The following is a 22100-nucleotide window of genomic DNA, read 5'->3' as shown; positions in this document are numbered from 1 at the left end:
ATAAATCTTTATATTAACATTCTATAGTTATTAAACCAAAAAAAAAAGATAAATGATTTAAGAATCTGTAAAAGACTGCTCCAAAATATAGGATCCAGTCACGTTAGGAAGCTCTCCTGGGCCCACCGTTTTTCCCCGTTTGGAATTTGAATTCCTACTTCTCTCTGGAAAGAGACGTTATAAACTCTCAATATTTTTATATTACACTCAATTTTCAAATTAATGTGTCTTTTATTTCAATACAATCATTTTTTTAATTACTTTACACAAAGATAACGTTAATTTATGTCTCTCCATTTAATGTTTCAAAAACTCTCCTTTTTCTCTTTCTACACATTCATGTTTTCTCTCTAACTAGCCAAAATTTTCTTCCAATTGGGTTACCGTTTTTCTGTGGAAATCTCAATTGAATTGTTTTCATTCGCTACGGTTTTCTCATTCACAGTGAAATTGCTGTGCCTGCTGGTTCTGTTTCTCTTTCAGTTTACCAAAATGTTTAGCTGACCCATCTCATTTTTTCAACGTAAGTTCTTCTTCTAATTTCAAAGTTTGGATCTTTTCTTATTTTTATTTAATGGGTTGTCACTGTTGATTTTTCTTTTGAGCTTTGCGTTTGGCTTCGGTGGAACTTCTCTTGTGCTTTGAATGACATGAATTGAATGTTTTTGGGTTTTATTATGCGTTGTCTGATTAATGTGAATGGCTTTATCAATGGGAAAAATGTTTCACTTAGATTCATTTGGATGAGAACTAGTGCCTGTAGATAAGCACATTTTGTACATGTCTGATATCTCTATTTCAATTTGAAATTCTGGTTTTAGAGACAGGGACTGGAAGAAAAAGTATAAGCAAACCTATTAAGAGAGATTTAGCTGTAAATGATTTGAAAATAAACACAATTTCTAATTTGACAATTAGATGTCGTCTGATCCATGTACCTAACCCCACCTGGTCGGGAAAAGGCTTTGTTGTTGTAGTAGAAAATTAGGGGTTGGTTCGAGTAATAACTCTTTGGCTGTCACTAAATTGTGTATGGATTACAATTTTGCTCGAGTGCTCGACTAACAAAGTTAATCCTTTTTCACTACTTGTTTCATAATGTACCTTGAAGGTTAACTGAACCTGCTTATAAAATGGGAGTTGAAAAAGAAGGGACAAAAAGTGGAGGAGGATATGTTGGTGGTTTTTTCCAGTTGTTTGATTGGACCTCGAAATCCCGCAAGAAATTATTTGCCAACAAGTCTGAGTTACCAGGTAAATCTACTGCTTCTATAGAATATGCAATTGTGATTTTACCTTTTGTCATATGCATCACTTGTATATATATATTTTTGGTCTATTCGTTTTTGTGTTTTGCTGTTTGTAACTTTTTTCTTCATCATTTGCAGAGCCCTTGAAGCATGGAAGAAAAGCTAATTACAAAAAGACAATGACACAGCCCTATCTGGTAGTGATGTCACTCTCACTTGCAACCTCAATTGCTATTTTGTTATGTATTGTTAAAGAAGTTCATAAATACTTGCTCGAATTTTTCCAGGCGAACGAAGATGAGAGTGAAGTCTTGGCAAGTGTTAGAAGAAGTTGTGATCATAGTTATGCCTCATCTGTAACAGATGATGAATCATGTGGAACAAGGGCCCCTAATGTAGTTGCAAAGCTAATGGGATTAGATTCTTTGCCTCCTTCACATTTTTCTGATCCATATTCTTCTCCGTATTTCGATACCCTATCCCTCCAAGAGAGTCAGTACTTCAGCAGAAACCTCAATGATGAGCATGACCATCAGACCCTATATTCCGGAAAGCTGATTGAAAAGGCTGAGGGCTCTTCGAGGAACTATGTGGAGCCAAAGCCTCAAAAGACCGTTACTAGGCCAATTGAAAAGTTCCAAACAGAAGTATTACCTCCAAAATCAGCTAAGTCAATTCCCGTTACTCACCATAAACTTTTGTCCCCAATCAAGTGTCCTGGCTTTGTTCCAACCAATAATGCTGCTTATATAATGGAGGCTGCGGCAAGAATTATTGAACCTGGATCCCAATTTACTACAAAGGCTAAAACACATCTTGTATCATCCTCAGCAGTATCTTTGAGGGTTAAGGATCTCAAAGATAAGGTGGAGGCATCACAAAAAGGATCTCTAATTGGGCCATCCCTGTCTAGAGCTCGAGATCTAAAGGGAAAAAGAGAAATTTCTCATAGAACAACCCGGATTTCAGAACCTTCTGAAAGGTCACTTGAGTTAAATGCTGCCAAGTATCTAAAGGGACAACCTTTGAACAAAAGCTGGAATGGATCCGTGGATACATCATCCATCAGGTCTCCTACATATGCAGAAGAAGATTCTTCTTTAAAGAATAAGGGTAGGTCTATTTCCCTTGCAGTCCAAGCAAAAGTGAACGTTCAAAGACGAGAAGGATTGAGTTCAAGTGGTGGCAGAAGTATGGTGGGCCAGAAAGAGCATCTTGACACTAAACCTAACCAGAAATCAAAGGCAAATGTTCAGAAAATCTTGCATAAAAAATCTTCTGGTGCACTCAGGCAGAATAATCTGAAACAGAATGGTTTAGTTGAAAAAGACAAACTACCATCAAAGCCATCAGTATCCAATTCACACAGTAGAAAAGTTCTGTCTTCAGATTCCCCTTATTCACGCCATAGAAGCTCTAGTAGTAAATCCATTGCGAAAGTTGGATCCAGAAAGTCAGCAACGGAGGTGACCGATAGTGAAAAGGAAGTTTTATATACCAGTACTAACAATTTCCCTAGAAAGAAAAGGACTACAGACAAGGACTGGAATGATAGGGTTGTCGATAATTTGTTCATTGACAAAACTCCAAAGCCTGTTCAGCCTAAGCTAGTAAGTAATAAGCAATATAATTGGGCTGAAGAAACTACAAATAAAGATACAGATGTTGTCTCCTTCACATTTACCACACCATTATCACGGAAGAATCCTGGTCTTGAGACTTCTGGACAAGCTCGCCAGAAGACAATTGGTCTTTCATTGGATCAACGCATTAAAAGAGTGTCGCTAGACACGGACAATACAAGGTCTCCAATAGGATATAATGTGATCGGCGGCGATGCCTTGGGTATGCTTTTGGAACAGAAGTTGAGGGAATTAACTAATGCAGTTGAGACCTCTTGTCATGATGTTTCTAGAGTGAGACAACCTTCCAAAGCTGCACCTAAATCAAATAATACAGTTACCAAACTGAATTTAGTTAACTTGAATGCAAGGTTGCAACAGAAGAAAGACCAAGATGTGTTATTTACAGACAATATAAGCAGTAGCCAGGATTCTGGCATCTCTTTCACGGGTCTTCCTGAAATTTCATCGAAACATAACTCATGGGTATGTGACAATCTTTTAAGACTTGCTGTCTTTTTTTTTTTTTTTTTTTTAATTTTCTAGTACTTATGGTTTAAGCATGCAAACAATAGAGGGTTACTAGTTAAATGACCAAACAAAAGCAAAGGTGAGGCTTGCTTTGTATTGAAATTCAGCCTACCTAACAAATGAAAAACTGAAGCTGACAGATTCATTCTCTATTTCCAACTTTTTCATTGTAAATAATTGCATATAAACATAATCCTGCCTTGTGTTCATTTTTACATGTTTACTACTCAAAAAACTGGTTCCACTTCTTTGACGCCTATTTCTTAGTTTTACTTTTATTACTTCACTTTGTATTTAGTTTGTGCCTAAAGGTTAAGGTAAAGTAAATTATACCTGTATTTAACTTAGTCTTTTTCCTGAGAAAATGCAGTTATGCGACCTAAGTGATGAAAATAATCTGTCTGTCTGCTTACTGCATAGTGCATACTACTCGGCTACTTGAAATTTGCTGTCTAGAGTGGTCTTAGCTGTTCTACTTTACTCTCCGAACTTCTATGTTATAGCTTGTTTTAAGATGCAATCAGCACTTAAGGTGGTGTTGATGTCATTTTTCATTGGAATCAATTTTTAGTTTTGTCAACCACATCCTAGTCCATGCTAATCAATCTGAAAAGTTGTTAAATCATGTGATAAATGGCTAAATATTATGCAGTTAATAGTAAAAGTAAAACCAAACTTGAGTAGCTAAAATAAAATGTGCTTAACTACTCCAAAACAATTTTACAATTACAATTGGTAACAATAGAATCGAAAGTACCAATTGGTTGCACTTTCCCTATGCTTTTCAAATGAAGTGGTCAATTAATTAGCTCAAAATATTTACAGGTTGATGAAATGGATCCACTGTTATTCAATGGCCGACAACCAAGTCCAATCTCTGTTCTCGAGCCTTCTCTTTCAATTGAAAGCTATGAATCTTCAATGAGCACAGATATCACTAGTACAGAAGGTAGTTATGCTTACTTACATATCATCAATTAAATTAATTACCTACTAAAAATTTAGTTTTCATGATTCATGAGTGCTAATCATTACTATGCCTACTTTCAGGAAGCAAGTTGTGTCCTTCTGTTCAAGCTCAGGATGTTCATTGCTCGAAATTTTCAACGAAGTTCCATCCTGCTGAACCTGATGCAGAGTTATCTGATTCAGCTTCTTCAACATCAATTGGGACCAAGCACACAAGTACATTTGTTGTGATGAAGTTTGGTGCAAGATCAAGTACATGGGAGTTGGACTATGTGAAAGATATATTATCTAATGCGGAAATGATGTATATGGACTTTTCCCTCGGTCAAACTCGCACGGTTGTAGACCCTCGTCTATTCAACAAGTTGGAGAGTGGAAAGGGAGGGTTTGAGTTCGATGATGGCGTGGCTAGGATAAGAAGGAAAGTCATATTTGATTGTGTGAGTGAATATTTGGACTTAAGATACAAGCACTATGTAGGGGGAGGATACAAAATGTGGGCTAAAGGGGTTGCAATGTTGAAAAGAAATGAATGGTTGGCAGAAGAAGTGTATAAAGAAATTCCAGGTTGGAGAAAGATGGGGGATTCAATGGTGGATGAGCTTGTTGACAAAGACATGAGTAGCCAATATGGAAGGTGGCTAGATTTTGAGGTTGATGCTTTTGAACTAGGAGCAGAGATTGCTGATCAAATGTTTAATTATTTGGTTGATGATGTTGTTGCTGATATATTGCACCTGTAAAAACACCTTAGTGTTTGATTGATTGATTTTGGAGCTGTGTGATTTATGATTGAAGTCTTCTATAAATATAGCTTTTTTGGTAATTTGAATTAGTTCTTTCCATATGCTAAAGTTATAGACAGATGAGTTTAAGTCATGTTAGATATGTTTTTATGGCTGGCTTAGAATAATTGTAATTACTGCTTGTTTGGGTGAGAATGGTTAATTCATATTTTCACATTTTGAAGTTGTGCTGTGGTTGTTGAGTTTTTGGCATGGAACTCAGAGTAATAAACATAGGTGGGGTTTATTTTATTCTATTGTCCCAGACCATATCTTTAATATTGTATCACACCAATGATAATAAAACAAAAACAGAGTAATAAACATAGGTGGGGGTTATTTTATTCTATTGTCCCAGACCATATCTTTAATATTGTATCACACCAATGATAATAAAACAAAAACAGAGTAATAAACATAGGTGGGGGTTATTTTATTCTATTGTCCCAGACCATATCTTTAATATTGTATCACACCAATGATAATAAAACAAAAACAGAGTAATAAACATAGGTGGGGGTTATTTTATTCTATTGTCCCAGACCATATCTTTAATATTGTATCACACCAATGATAATAAAACAAAAACAGAGTAATAAACATAGGTGGGGGTTATTTTATTCTATTGTCCCAGACCATATCTTTAATATTGTATCACACCAATGATAATAAAACAAAAACAGAGTAATAAACATAGGTGGGGGTTATTTTATTCTATTGTCCCAGACCATATCTTTAATATTGTATCACACCAATGATAATAAAACAAAAACAGAGTAATAAACATAGGTGGGGGTTATTTTATTCTATTGTCCCAGACCATATCTTTAATATTGTATCACACCAATGATAATAAAACAAAAACAGAGTAATAAACATAGGTGGGGGTTATTTTATTCTATTGTCCCAGACCATATCTTTAATATTGTATCACACCAATGATAATAAAACAAAAACAGAGTAATAAACATAGGTGGGGGTTATTTTATTCTATTGTCCCAGACCATATCTTTAATATTGTATCACACCAATGATAATAAAACAAAAACAGAGTAATAAACATAGGTGGGGGTTATTTTATTCTATTGTCCCAGACCATATCTTTAATATTGTATCACACCAATGATAATAAAACAAAAACAGAGTAATAAACATAGGTGGGGGTTATTTTATTCTATTGTCCCAGACCATATCTTTAATATTGTATCACACCAATGATAATAAAACAAAAACAGAGTAATAAACATAGGTGGGGGTTATTTTATTCTATTGTCCCAGACCATATCTTTAATATTGTATCACACCAATGATAATAAAACAAAAACAGAGTAATAAACATAGGTGGGGGTTATTTTATTCTATTGTCCCAGACCATATCTTTAATATTGTATCACACCAATGATAATAAAACAAAAACAGAGTAATAAACATAGGTGGGGGTTATTTTATTCTATTGTCCCAGACCATATCTTTAATATTGTATCACACCAATGATAATAAAACAAAAACAGAGTAATAAACATAGGTGGGGGTTATTTTATTCTATTGTCCCAGACCATATCTTTAATATTGTATCACACCAATGATAATAAAACAAAAACAGAGTAATAAACATAGGTGGGGGTTATTTTATTCTATTGTCCCAGACCATATCTTTAATATTGTATCACACCAATGATAATAAAACAAAAACAGAGTAATAAACATAGGTGGGGGTTATTTTATTCTATTGTCCCAGACCATATCTTTAATATTGTATCACACCAATGATAATAAAACAAAAACAGAGTAATAAACATAGGTGGGGGTTATTTTATTCTATTGTCCCAGACCATATCTTTAATATTGTATCACACCAATGATAATAAAACAAAAACAGAGTAATAAACATAGGTGGGGGTTATTTTATTCTATTGTCCCAGACCATATCTTTAATATTGTATCACACCAATGATAATAAAACAAAAACAGAGTAATAAACATAGGTGGGGGTTATTTTATTCTATTGTCCCAGACCATATCTTTAATATTGTATCACACCAATGATAATAAAACAAAAACAGAGTAATAAACATAGGTGGGGGTTATTTTATTCTATTGTCCCAGACCATATCTTTAATATTGTATCACACCAATGATAATAAAACAAAAACAGAGTAATAAACATAGGTGGGGGTTATTTTATTCTATTGTCCCAGACCATATCTTTAATATTGTATCACACCAATGATAATAAAACAAAAACAGAGTAATAAACATAGGTGGGGGTTATTTTATTCTATTGTCCCAGACCATATCTTTAATATTGTATCACACCAATGATAATAAAACAAAAACAGAGTAATAAACATAGGTGGGGGTTATTTTATTCTATTGTCCCAGACCATATCTTTAATATTGTATCACACCAATGATAATAAAACAAAAACAGAGTAATAAACATAGGTGGGGGTTATTTTATTCTATTGTCCCAGACCATATCTTTAATATTGTATCACACCAATGATAATAAAACAAAAACAGAGTAATAAACATAGGTGGGGGTTATTTTATTCTATTGTCCCAGACCATATCTTTAATATTGTATCACACCAATGATAATAAAACAAAAACAGAGTAATAAACATAGGTGGGGGTTATTTTATTCTATTGTCCCAGACCATATCTTTAATATTGTATCACACCAATGATAATAAAACAAAAACAGAGTAATAAACATAGGTGGGGGTTATTTTATTCTATTGTCCCAGACCATATCTTTAATATTGTATCACACCAATGATAATAAAACAAAAACAGAGTAATAAACATAGGTGGGGGTTATTTTATTCTATTGTCCCAGACCATATCTTTAATATTGTATCACACCAATGATAATAAAACAAAAACAGAGTAATAAACATAGGTGGGGGTTATTTTATTCTATTGTCCCAGACCATATCTTTAATATTGTATCACACCAATGATAATAAAACAAAAACAGAGTAATAAACATAGGTGGGGGTTATTTTATTCTATTGTCCCAGACCATATCTTTAATATTGTATCACACCAATGATAATAAAACAAAAACAGAGTAATAAACATAGGTGGGGGTTATTTTATTCTATTGTCCCAGACCATATCTTTAATATTGTATCACACCAATGATAATAAAACAAAAACAGAGTAATAAACATAGGTGGGGGTTATTTTATTCTATTGTCCCAGACCATATCTTTAATATTGTATCACACCAATGATAATAAAACAAAAACAGAGTAATAAACATAGGTGGGGGTTATTTTATTCTATTGTCCCAGACCATATCTTTAATATTGTATCACACCAATGATAATAAAACAAAAACAGAGTAATAAACATAGGTGGGGGTTATTTTATTCTATTGTCCCAGACCATATCTTAAATATTGTATCACACCAATGATAATAAAACAAAAACAGAAAAAATAATGAATATTTCATTTTTTAATTGTCATGACATATTTTTATTTTATTGATAGGAGATAGAATTTGGAACAATAGATTTTTGTTGGTCAGGAAATACTGATTCTTTCAAGTGCATACAGTCAAGAAATTTGTTTAGGAGTATCTTTTCCTCTAGCTTTTATGCACATGATTACTGATTATTTGGTTTAGTAGACTTTTTTTTATTCTACAAAAGTTATCTCTTCACCCTTTTTGAGTAAAGAACTAATTCATTTCGGATATGTGGTTGTCCCCAATAAATATCGCTCTAAGGAATCAATTACTCCTAAACAAGTGCTAATGAATTTAAAAAACTGAGTGGTCTTTATTGAAACAAAATAATTTTCTCATTATATAAGCAACATAGTTTTCACAATTTTGACCATAACTTCTACGTAATAAGTTTCATGTTTTAATACATTAAAGAGTAGAGCCACTTTCATGTATCCAATTTTTTTGTACAATGATAGCACACACTCACTATAATTTTTCTTCTTCTTTTTTTGGGTACTTTTATTTAAGTTACTACCTATATAATCTCATGAAGCAAAGAAATAAAATTACATTTACCAAGCACATAACATTTCAACCAATTGTAAAGAACTACTAATCAATGATGAAACCCATCTACTTCACCAATTCCAATACCCCACAAGCAAGATTGGTTTTGGTCTTGTTCACAAAGGTCCCATTGATTATGAGATTGAGTACTACTTGTGAAATCCCAATTAGGCCATTGATAATCACTAACAGAATTAACTGATAAACAACTAGTGTTATACCAACCTCCATTATCTTCATTTGATGAGTTCCAAACACTAGCACTTTTTTTATCCTCACTAGTTCCCATTGTATCCATTTGCATATGACCATATGAGTCATTTCCATTAGGCTCATCCTTAAGGGTTACATTCCCATTAACACTTAGATTATTTACAAGTACCCCATTTTCAAACATGTGACTAAGTTTCCTAATTTCATCATCTAGCCATTGGTATGGTCCCAAACCTTCAACATCTCCATTCATATTAGGGTATAATGATGCAACTGTATTATTATTATTGTTATTATTATAATAACCATTGCCCTGATCCATTTCATAACAAATATCCATCATGGAAATTTCTTTATCAGGTTCTCCACCATTAAAACAAACTTGTGAAGTTGCATTCCTTTGAGGCATTGGTTCATGAGAGTTTTTGTTCAAAGCCATGTTGTGGTCCTCTTCCATGGCTACTTCAACTTGATTCTTTGTTCCTTTACCTCTTCTTTTGGATGTAGAAGCCATATTAGCCAAATCAATGGGTGGCAAAGACTCATTATTTAAACATCTCATGAAGCAGTAAATCTTTCTTCTCAAATGAGAGTTCCAATAATTCTTTATCTCATTATCTGTTCGCCCTTCTAATTGTCCTGCTATCACAGACCACCTAAAAAAATTTCATAAGTTCAAATAAAAAGTTAAACTTGTATTTGTTACTTTTTTTTCTTTCTCATACCATTATTTCAATGTTCAAAACCGACACTTCTTATACAGTGAATCGTTGATAACATGATATGATGTCAAATATCTTATGTTCAACAAAAGTTTCTCTATACTTTTCATAGGTTTAATGATGATATATTGTGAAGAATGGTTATTAAATAGTAGAAAAATATCATAAAAAGGAGTGATTTAATGCATGTGACTACTAAACTTTCAAATTTTGTTTTTGCATTGTTGACATTTTCCTTATGGGGTTGGTGAAGAATTGAAGAAGGGTAGTAGTCATGTGTTAATGTAGAAGCCAATTATTCTAGTAGGTCCCATTTTTTAAAGTCGTGAAAATAAGGTATATTTTCTCTTTCTATGCCTATTGTTCCAAGGTATGAATGGTTATAATCAATTACTAAAGAATGTATTCAAATACCATTATTAAGCAAGTACGGTATATTAGTGAAGATGGACCAAATTCATGTTTCGAAATGTGTGGTGTACCTATTACCAAGAACAGCATGCAACTTGACAATGAGTTCTTCCTCTTCGGGAGTGATGTTCCCTCTCTTAACATCTGCTCTCAAATAGTTTATCCATCTTAATCTGCAACTCTTCCCACACCTTAACAAACCTTCACATATACACACAATATCATAATCATACGTATATACATACTAACACAAGGACTCTAACTTAAGCTAGAGCAACCAGCAAATTGATCTATCTGTTTGGTATTACACGAAGAAAAAAAAAAGACTAGTCGCGCTGTTATGTTGCGTTTACCATAATTGCATAAAGTGTGGCCGATATGGCGTCAATTGTGATTCAGACATAATTGCAGAAACTCCCAAAACTATAATATTTTGGCCGGATTGCAATTTAAAGCTACGGTGTATATATATATATATATGTACCTGCATTCTTAGGCAAGGACCTCCATGATCCTTCACCATTTTCTTGAATGTAATCAGTCAAGATCTTATCCTCTTCAGCAGTCCATCTTCCTTTCTTCAATCCCACTTTCTCACAGCAAGGTGCTCTTCCCATTATATACACAAAACACACAAACAGTATTGTTCTAACTTCTAATCACTGACACTTACTCACAGACAGAAAGGACAGACAAAGATTAGTGACTATTTCAGGAAGTAGTTGTGGTACAATACTAAATCTGTTTATGGCTATTGGCTAATAAAGGCCTTGCATTGCATGGTACTGTATCACTGTTGCACTATTTATACAAAGGGAGTGGGAGCTACAACGTAGACATGTAATACAATTATCACTGCTACTAATTAATGGTTGAAACGACCAACATGGTTGAATTTTCAGAGAGTTGCAGGTTAAAGTACTTTAGTTTTGTTACTTCTACTTGCTGGTTACTAGGGCCACCATGAAATACCATTTTCTCCTCCCAAGTAATATTATTTGTACTTCAAACTTTGATTATTTTAAACTTTGTATCAGTATAATATTGCATACATTATGTTAATTTTCACTTATTTTCTATCTTTATATATATAGAGAGAGATATGTACATAGATATTTCAAAAACACATCATAAAAAAACATTATTTGATGATATCAATACTTTGAGGTTGTACATGTAATAAAAGATATTTTAATTTTCTAACCACAGGATAAACTTATAAAGATTTTTTTTGTTTGATAGAACATACATTACTGTCTTGCTGGGCCTGTTGTATGTCAGAGTTATAAATGGGGATTTGGTTTCACTACCTACATTCAACCTACTACCACAACTTAACATTGCTTCGTTTTTTCCACACAAATTCACACAATTTTTATTTTATTAGGGTTAAAATATTGTGTATAAATAATAGAATATAATTTGAGTGTTGTGTAGACTATACATTTTTATTCTTTCTTTCCATCATCTTTATTATTGAGCTTTTTATTATATGTCGATGAGTACTGATTAATGTATAAAAAATGATAGTATATCATCTTTATATTTGTGTTGCTGGAATTATTTTAGGATAGATGGTAGAGTATGGTGATATGATATATCAGGTAAGTGCAATAGTGTGTCAGAAACTGACTCTTACAGAAGTACCTTACCTAATTTAGTAGGTGCCAAGTGTATGTGAATTCAAAGTATAACTCTGAAGTTTTCTACAAAAATCTCTTATATTTTATTACCATTAACTAAACTGTTTAATGCTTTATTCTTTTTCTCATCTAATATTATTCTTTTTTTTCATCTAACAATAGAATGACTTGTAGGAGATTTTGTAAATAATATATTGTAAAACTCATACATATTGAATTTGTTTCCTAGGTAAAGAGACAACTTAGCTATATAGGCCATGGCCTAATGATGTATAAATATAGGTTAATTAATATCAAATTTTATGTTCCAAAGCATGATAAAGGAATTGAAAACAAGGTAATGTTGAGCAAGAAAATGAAGATTATACTAGCTTGTAGGTAAAGAAATAATTTAACACGGGCATTGCCTAGAATGCAGGTAAAGAAAAATTGCTAGGTTTTGATGGTTGACATATACTTGGCCAAGACCCCTGCCCAATAAAATAAAACGAATGAAGAGAATGTCGGAAGAAACAAAGAAAAGGACAGGGAGAAGAAGAGTTAGACTCGAAAGTGCGGTACAAAATAAAACAAAAAATATGATAAAAAACAATTATATTATTTTATTTATATTTGTAATGATATTTTTATTCTAAAAATAAATCTAAAAAGATCACTTCTCTCTCCAACGATATAGAAAGATCCCTACTCGGAGGAGAAAGGGTCCCATCCAATATAATAGTGTAATAGGTAGCTGTATTATAATAATTATTATTATTTAAAGACAAATTTAGAATAGTGGTTTATATTTGAGTAATGATTTATATGCCTTACTAGTGATGGAATTTGTCGGTAAAGGACAAAAGGAATTTCCATGACAAATATTATTACTAGTGATAGATTAATATGCCTTATAGTGAAGGACCTCTTACTTCTTACTAATATTATTTTTATTTAGAAAATTATAGCCTTATCTATGAACTTTGCTTTTATCATTTTACAAGTTTTTCATTACTAATTAATAATTGGATCTAGTTATGTGTTTGAAGGTGCTGGTTTATAATCTTTTTATTAAACTCTTAATCCTCCGTTATATATTTTTTATGTTTGTGGTTATACACAACGTTTAAAAATTATTGAATCGTATATAATTTAGTATAAGAAATATATTAAATCATATATTTTTTTATGTTTGTGGTTAAGTTCTATTACATTGTTTAAGAAAAACTTGAACAATCAAATATTCATATACTGACGGTGTACAGATTTATATACAATCAGTATATTATCTCTCATTCATTTAGATTAATTTTTTAAGAGGAAATAAAGATTGAAAATAAATAATGGATAATATAATAACAATCTAACAAACTCTTACTAGTATATACATTTTTTCTCATAAATAAATATGATTACTTCATATCTCTTAATTTAATTGTTATTTTAGCATAGCACACAAATTAATGTAATTATTGGATAGGTTGATTATCAATGTAAAATAATATATATCGACTAAATTATCCTTAGCAACTCATATTCATCATTATTAAACTTGACTTAATGCAATAGATGAGTAAAAAATGAGGGAAAGTAGTTAATACAAATTGATTTGCTTAGGTAACAAATAACTGGAAAACAAAACTTAAAAATGAGAAGACAATATAATTAAAATGGGATGGATGAAATATAAGAAAAATTAATAAACATAAAAAGTTCGATGAAAAATAACTTTTAATTTTTTCCACGTGAATATGTCAATTCCTATGTGCATATCTATCTTTGATTCCTCAAAGATGTTTTTAATAGAAAAATTGACACTCCCCATTTCCCTTTCTATAAGTTGTATTTTAGAAAGCTTTTTTTTTTTTTTTTTACTTTAGGTACTATTCAATATTTTTTATCAAATACATTCTTGCTTGGAACTGGCTTAGGTGACTTCAGATTCTTTGTTAAATTCATATGTTGGTTCTCTACTCATGACTCTTTGCCAACTAATCTTCTCCATTTCACTAGGAGATTGGCAAATAATCCTATGTATTCTCGATGTCATAACAAAGTAGAGGACCTACTCCGTTTATTTGGTGATTGTGTGGAAATAACTCCCCTAAGTTTCAACACTCATATTTTTTGGAATAATTATTCTTTCATTACCTAGTTCATGACTAATGCTAGGACTCTTCAGGGAAGTTTAATTTTTACAAGTATATGGTGAATATGGAGGTGGCAAAATAACTGAGTATTCAAGGATACTTCTTAGAATGCTAATCATGTCGCTAGTAATGTGCATCATGAGCTACGAGATTGGAGTCTTCAAAACATGGCTCCTCAATTGATACTCTACCTAATGACCAATGGTGTAGACCTAAGAATGGTGTTGTCAAGATGAATGTTGATGGAAGTTGCAATACGCGGAACAAGTTGATGGGTGGTGCATGACCACGATGGCAATTGGATCTTTGGTTTTTCTCCAAGTTTTGGCACTAGCATCCCATTCTTGTTGAGGTTCGGGCAATGTAAGAGGGGCTTAGGCTGGCTTGGAACTTGGGCTTTCGTCATGTTATCTTGGAAAGTGACTGTCTTGAGGTGATACATATACTCTCTAAAATTTTGGATATTTGTCTTGGAAGGGTGGCCAAAGTTGTTGCTAATATTCGTCGCCTACTTAAAGAGGAAATGCGCTTGCTGACTTTATGTCTAAACACTACGCCATATTTGATATACAACAACACCTATTCAACAGCGAATTCTAAAATAACGTTGTTAATATAAAAAAGTGGAAGCTAAACAACAACACATACTAAAGCACACGCTGTTAAATTGGACCCACAGATAACACTTCAACAGCGCATGCGTTTATACGCACTGTTAATAAACGTTGTATTATAAGAGCGGACATTTAAGCTTGTGTTGTTAGTTACCATATCAGCAACAACACATTCTAAAATATGCATTGTTGATGAATTTTAAAAATTTTATGAAATATTTTTGTTAATGTCATATTGACTTTAATGTCATTATTTTCATGCCATTATTGGTGTTATTATTTGAATGTCAATAAAAATCAAAATTACTTAAATATTTTACATACTTAATTAATTGTTATTGACACTATGTCATTATTTTAATATCTGTATTCTTTAATTGATAGTTACGTTGTGTCGTTTTTCTAAATTAGAGACTTTTTAACAACACTATCTCAAGACTGTGATGTTACTTAATTGATAGTTGTGTCGTTATTTTAATTTGAAGATTCTTTAACAGCACCATCTCAAGATTGCGATATTATTTAACATATCATCAACATCGCATTCTTAAATATGCGATGCGATGTTGATGAGTTTCAAAATTAATTGATAGTTATGTTGTGTGTGTTTTAATTTGGAGGCTCTTTAATAGTGTTGTATGAAGATTGCGCTGTTATTTAACATATCATCCATAATGCTTATTGAAGTTGGCGTTATTGTAGAGTACTCATCAACAATGCTACCATAAAAAAGCGTTGTTGATGAGTATTCATTAACAACACATTCTTAAATAAGAGTTGTTGATGGGTTACAATGTTTTAAATATTAGAAGTTGAAACACATCCCTCTATACTCTCAAAGCTTCTACGATAAAAAATTCTCAAGCTGAACTTTCAAACACTCAGAACTCATAAACACGTAAATACAACTTCACAAACTTCTTCAATGGTTTCTCACGGTGATGATTCTCATAGTGGTGATGATGCAACAATACCTACTACTCCTTTAAAACATCCTCTTCGTGGAATGACTTGCATGAAGAAGGTGATTCGTGCAAGAAGTAAGAACGTGAAGATACCGGTTGAGTGGAACACAAAAGGTCAACCATTAAACAAGAAAGGTGGCAACACTTTGGTAAGCTTCATCAGGGTCACAGTATGACAAAATGTGCCTATCACATTCAGCTCTTAAACTGATGTTCAGTTGAATCCTATGAAGGAGCGTATTTGGAATGAGATTACAGTAAGTTTCCATTTACATTTTTGTATATTTATGTTTCCATGCAATGTATACGTGTTTTCATGCAATGTTTATGTATTTATGTGTTGTATAGTAAAAGTGTACTTTGGTATATATGTATATGTATAGTAAATGCAATGTAATGTATTTACAGTAAGTACTGTTTTACAATAAGAATGCATGTATTGTTTTCATGCAAGTAATGTATACATGTATATGTATAGTAAATACAATGTATATGTATTTATAATAAGAATGCATGTACTCTTTTCACATTTCTGATTTACGTGTTGTATTTATGTGTTTTAGTCAACTTTTGATGTTGGTGAGAAGCACAAGGATTACATCCTTAAATCGGCTGGAAAGGCTCTCCGATAATTCAGAAGCGATGCTAGAAAAATTGTTAGAGATGCCGATGGCAAACCCAACTTTCAAATTCCAACCAGATATGTAAATCATATTCGAGAGGAGGATTAGAAGACTTTTGTCACTATACACACACAAGATGAGTCTTTCTTGGTAAAATCATATTTTTTTGGTATATGGACTGTCTACTTATGCTTTTGTATATATATGATTGTTGATGTTACCGTTGTTTGTTTTTGCACAAAGTAAGCAATGAAAATCGCAAAAGAACATCTAAACCTATGTATCCATATAGAGCTTCCCGAGCAAGGTATAGAGGAGTTGAAGAAAATATTGTAAGTATTGTTAATTTTTAAGTACATTATTAGTTATGTTTTGTATCCATAATTAATTACATTATTAATGGTTATGTTTTTGCAGCTTGAGCAAACCGATACTCCTTCGAGTTCACACAGTAGATCTCGATGTTCTATGACTAGATGCCCGTAAGAACAAGCAAGGCGTAATTGACAACAGAAAAGTTCAAGAAGTGACAAAACGTGTTATAAGTGCTTATCATTTAGTTAAATTTGATTTCCATATTTTATTTATCAATGTGATCGACTAATTAACACTATATGTTTTCTTGATGTATAGGTTGCTCTAAAAAAATGAAGAGCTAAATACTCCGGACAGTCAACACAAGATACTTGATGAGGTTGTAGGACTGCGTTAGTACCCAGGCCGTATATGGGGGGCAGGTTTTGGGGTGACCAAGAAGTCATTTGTAACCAAAAAGAAGCGTGTTACCTAATCCGAATTGGATTGGATGCAAAAACAATTGGACTTTCTCATGAAACGCTACAGTCAATTTGAACATATACTTTAACTGAAGGATGATGAGGTGCGCCAAGCTAGCGATATCTCATGTAGCATCAACGAGAGTTTCTCAAAGGCTATTCATCAAAACATTACCCTTCCTAAGGTAATTTAGCATTAACTAATTTTCATTTGTTGGCCCTTTAGTTTAATTTTGGTCGTAAACTAATTAATTATATGTTTTAACTAACATTTAGGGAATCAATAAATGCAAACTGTTCTTGGATATCCCATCGAGGCGATTAGTGGGTGTTGGTAAAGTGCACAACTCATCCGATATGATGCTACACAATGCACCTATACCGCCCAATCATGTGAAGGTCGCGATTGAGGTTGCAATCGATGATGACGCATTGTTGTCAATTCCTCTCAATGAGGATATCTTGACAGTTGAAGGGGCTATAGGCACTTTTGTGGCTTGGCCAATAGACCTTGTGCATGTAGTGCCGAATAAGGTATGATTTTGACCTAATGCTCATTAATTCTTAATTATTATATGTTTTGATCTGTAACTGATATGTTTTACATTGAATATTCCAGGGTAGTGAAGTTTCCGCACCATACTCCGCAACCCATGCAAAGTAGTCAATGACATCCCCTACTCCCCAACAAGTATCGAAAAAGGAAAAACATGGGACTTTCAAGCATCGCATGAAAAATTTGATGAATAAGCAAAATTCGTTGGGGATGTCAGCTTTAAAGAATCACATATACCCTTATGCACTTAGTTGTCCAGGCATGTACAAAGTTTGGGTACGGATGGACTAATCATTGTACCACTTCCTTTTGATGTGTTCGGGCTTGAATTACAAGAATACATTAGCATCAATGAAGTCAAGGATGTCTATAAATATGCCTGGATTGTACAAGAATAAATTATGTTTTCTTAACATTTCACTTTTGCATTTAATCACCATTGACGTTATAATTAACTAACATTTATGTTATATATATTAGGTACTTGTATGACAACCTTATCAAGAAAGATAAGAAGAAGGTGATGTTCTTATCCCCACATTCCTTTGCGGCACCAAGCAATGCCACCACTAAGAACGTAGGGGATCAGAAAAATTATGTTGCAGATATTATGATCCAATGTAAAGATTCTGCAGATTTATTCCTAGCACCTTTTAATCTCGGGTGAGCATTTTGTATATGTTTGTCTTTGTATTATGTGTTTAACATTTCATAACCGTATGCATATGTTTTGTCAGGAAACATTGGCTTCTAGTTGTCATTAATTGGATCGAGGAGCAAATATACTATTTTGACTCATTGAAACATGACGATCTGTCCAAGTACACCGTTATTAAAGAAATCTTCACTAAGTGAGTGGTATATTCATTTAGTTGTTTAGTATTTAAGTAAAATTTCTATTGTTTAGTAATTAAGTACATTTTATGCTGTTTAGGGGGCTGCAAATTTCTAGAGCCCATAATGTTCATCCTAATTATTCATCAAACAACATCAAATGGATTCATATAAAGGTATTGACACAAATTATCTCAAACAATTATATAAATATGTATTAATCATATTTCAGTGAAGATTATACTTATATGCTTACTTGATTATAATTATAGACTCCCTGCCAAACCAACGACAAAGATTGCAGCTATTATACATTGAACTACATGAAGGAGATTATTCAGCAATGGCCAACTCCAGTCCAATTTGATGCAGATCTAGAGACATACTCAGAAGACCGAGTCACCCAGATTAGGGAAGAATGGTCAAAATATGTACTTACTTTTAATGAGTAGTATAGGAAATTCAATGTATAAATTATGTTGTAGCACAGGAATTCAATGTATAGTCACACAGATATACAGTATTCTGTTCTGGTGTATATGTAGTTGTTGAGAATTTTGATATGTTCTGTTGTTCAATATATGTATATGTTTTGTAGCATAATCTATTTTGGAGCTTGATGTATGCATTTTTTCAATATATGCTTCGTGTTCAGTGTTTTGATTTCGTGTTGCATGTTTGTGCTCAACTGTGTAGAATTAGGAATCAGTATATACACCAACACATATTTAAGTATGCGTTGTTGAAGTGTCATATACGACATCGCATATTTCAGGTGGCCCTGTTAATGACATATCTTCAACAGCGCACATTTATTGTTGTGCTGTTAATGACCTAATGTTCATGACAATTGTGCATCGACTATACAACAACGTCGCCTTAATTGTGCATTGTTGTATACTATATCATCACCAGGTTTGAATTTGACAAAACATTTTAAGAATACAAAAAAAAATCAACCTTAAAAAATATTTTTCGAAATATAAAAACATCATTTTTAATACAAAATTTTCTATTTCCTACACAAATGTTTTTACCTCACTTATTGATATTTCCCTTATATTATAATAACCTAACCTTCTCAGCAGTAGTTTTACAACCAAACCTTTCACATGCATTTTTTGTCTATGTTGAAGTGAAAGACCACGAGTAAAAGGTAATTGGGCAGGGTAACTCTTGTTTTCTTAGCCGTCATGACTCATAATTGCCCTCAATAGTTATTTTGATTAACTTCCTTATGGTAAGTCAGATAATTTGTCAACATCATATGATGACCCTTATTTTGGGAAATATTTAATAGGTTCACATGCATGGTCAAGGAATACAAACTCATGCATAAGGTGAGAGATATGGCTATGCTATTGCCCTTAATTGAGAAGTGTAACAATGTATAGACTATGGGTTAGATAAAAGAATTAAATGAGAGATGTATGCTTCCTGGTACCAATTCGTCGTAGTAATTGCACTAACGCCAAACGTTTATTATGTTTTCTTACTTCACAGGAAAATTTGATGGTGAAGTTTTAATTTAGGAAAAAATACACCCAATTACATTAAATTGTAGGGTGGTCTAGAGATAAAGCAGGTAAATCCTTTGTTGTAAGCTCTTATATTTCTTTTTATCTTTTTAGATAGGCCTCCAATAATTTTTAAAATAGGCTTCCAAAATTCTTTACTCATAGCAATATAATAGTTTTCACAATTAATTAAAATAAGCATCGTCAATTGCTGAATATATTGTAAAAATTAGAAACTAAGCAAAATATTACTGAATATTTTAGGGCCATATACACTCTAATGAAAGTGTATAACCTAAGTTTTGTGAAATAAAAAGTGGCCTCATTTCAGTTTTGAGGACTGGAAAGTAGGCATTCTAGCTAAATACTCCTTGCAGTACTGTTTCAAGACTAATTCCTCAGCACTGCTTCATCATCTCTTATATTTGTTCTCATATATAAGTGGGTGGGGTAAGTATGGACCCGGTTGGACCGAATAAAATTTGTCTTTAACCCGATCTTAATATTGGTTTTTTTTGGGTTATTAATTTTATTTACCTGAATTCAGCCCTAGACCCGAAGCTAATCTCACTCCAAATGTCAATTGAATCATCTATTGAATCTAAACCTAATCCTACATCCGATTAAGAATAATGCATATATTTTTAAATAATGTCTTCTCAATATTACTTACTATTATAAATATAATTTGACATATGAAATGATATATGTATATATATTGCTAATCATATATAGAGAAAAAATGTATGCACTAACGACAGTGTATGAGTTTTATATATTATCACTGTATCATTCGTCATTGATATTTAATCATCATTGACTATTAAAAAAAGTAATATAAATGAACGATAAATGATATAATAACTGCATATAAATCTTTATATTAACAATGCTATATATATATATATGTATGTGTGTATGTATAATGAATAATCATATGTTATTCGTAATTAGTAAGATTAAATAAAGTGAGCATGGAATAGTAGATTTGATAGTTTCTTAATTTCTTTAGGCTATTAAATAAATAGTACAATTTTAAAATCAAATTATGATTTGTAAATAAAAAATCAACAATTGTTTTATTCTTTCCTAAACTATTGTTTCGAATTTAGAACCAATTTAATTTTGGAATGTGAAAAATGCTTAATAAAATAGGGAAAACTATTTCTATAATAACATTTTCAATGAGGAAAACTCATAAATATATTTTTTATTTAAACTTATTGCAATCTTTTATTCCCAAAATTTAAAGTTAAAAATAAAAAGACAAATAAACCAATAATAATTTGAGTAAATTAGGAATTATCCTTAATATTTATAATTTTATTTAGAAAATAATAATATAATATTATTAATTAGAAGCAATCAACAAAGTAGGTAATAATAAACTAAGGTTCATATTTTTTAAGGTGTTATATAAAAATTACTATTTCAAAATCGAATTGTCGTTTGTTATTAATAAATGAAATGTTTTTTTAATTATTTATCAAACTATTGTTTGAAACTTAAAGTCAACTTGAATGCATGAAAATTTTAAAAACTTAAAAATGGTAACTAATATTCAAAAATAGTTTTGGAATCTCAAAATGTATCTTTGATGTTTCCAAAGTATAATTTCATTTTTATAGAATTGCTGTTATTTTTATTTCCGAAATTAAATTTTCGAACAAAGGAAATAAACCCAAGATAATTTGAATAAATTATGTATCACCCACTATATCTATAATTTTATCTCGAATTAGTGAAAAATGATCATACAAAATTAGTAAATTGTAATAGTCAACAAAATAGGGGATGGAACGCTAGATTTGATGATTTCTTCATTGTATTGTATAAATACTACTATTTCAAAATCAAATTGTGATTTTCGTATAAATGATTTTGTACTCTTTCTCAAACAATTATTTGGAAT

General features: G+C 31.9%; 2 protein-coding genes and 1 long non-coding RNA gene across 4 annotated transcripts; 1 reads left to right on the top strand and 2 right to left on the bottom strand.

Moving 5' to 3' along the window:
* Positions 327–16737, bottom strand: LOC109334604. The gene is made up of 3 exons (XR_002106117.1): positions 16727–16737; positions 14841–14847; positions 327–459 (listed from the first exon to the last, which is right to left on the bottom strand). It is a non-coding gene; the product is annotated as an uncharacterized LOC109334604 (long non-coding RNA).
* Positions 428–5198, top strand: LOC109334602. The gene is made up of 6 exons (XM_019570456.1): positions 428–523; positions 1112–1254; positions 1389–1447; positions 1538–3358; positions 4229–4352; positions 4454–5198. Exons 2-6 carry the CDS (start codon positions 1134–1136, stop codon positions 5113–5115), a joined length of 2787 nt encoding a protein of 928 aa, XP_019426001.1. The 5' UTR covers positions 428–523; positions 1112–1133; the 3' UTR covers positions 5116–5198.
* On the bottom strand, positions 8957–11321 carry LOC109334603 (transcription repressor MYB6-like). 2 transcript variants are annotated; one of them, XM_019570457.1, is made up of 4 exons: positions 11225–11321; positions 11016–11158; positions 10603–10732; positions 8957–10054 (listed from the first exon to the last, which is right to left on the bottom strand). In XM_019570457.1, the coding sequence occupies exons 2-4, from the start codon at positions 11146–11148 to the stop codon at positions 9235–9237; spliced, it is 1083 nt and encodes a 360-aa protein (XP_019426002.1). In that variant the 5' UTR covers positions 11149–11158; positions 11225–11321; the 3' UTR covers positions 8957–9234. The 2 variants fall into 2 exon arrangements, with proteins under 2 accessions (XP_019426002.1, XP_019426003.1); XM_019570458.1 differs by lacking the exon at positions 11225–11321 and having other exon boundaries at positions 11016–11217.

The sequence above is a fragment of the Lupinus angustifolius genome, chromosome LG19 (assembly GCF_001865875.1).
Source record: "Lupinus angustifolius cultivar Tanjil chromosome LG19, LupAngTanjil_v1.0, whole genome shotgun sequence".
NCBI lineage: Eukaryota > Viridiplantae > Streptophyta > Magnoliopsida > Fabales > Fabaceae > Lupinus > Lupinus angustifolius.
The sequence above is the reverse complement of the archived record's forward strand: the minus strand, read 5'-3'. Positions and strand labels throughout refer to the sequence as shown.

Excerpts from the sequence above, each read along its gene's own strand:
- LOC109334603 (XM_019570457.1), bottom strand. The coding sequence starts at position 11,148 with ATGGGAAGAGCACCTTGCTGTGAGAAAGTGGGATTGAAGAAAGGAAGA. Across the intron at positions 10,733-11,015 it reads GTCCTTGCCTAAGAATGCAG|GTTTGTTAAGGTGTGGGAAG; the intron begins GTACATATATAT and ends GTATATGTGAAG. Across the intron at positions 10,055-10,602 it reads CATGCTGTTCTTGGTAATAG|GTGGTCTGTGATAGCAGGAC; the intron begins GTACACCACACA and ends AAATTTTTTTAG.
- LOC109334602 (XM_019570456.1), top strand. The coding sequence starts at position 1,134 with ATGGGAGTTGAAAAAGAAGGGACAAAAAGTGGAGGAGGATATGTTGGT. Across the intron at positions 1,255-1,388 it reads CAACAAGTCTGAGTTACCAG|AGCCCTTGAAGCATGGAAGA; the intron begins GTAAATCTACTG and ends CATCATTTGCAG. Across the intron at positions 1,448-1,537 it reads CAATGACACAGCCCTATCTG|GCGAACGAAGATGAGAGTGA; the intron begins GTAGTGATGTCA and ends GAATTTTTCCAG.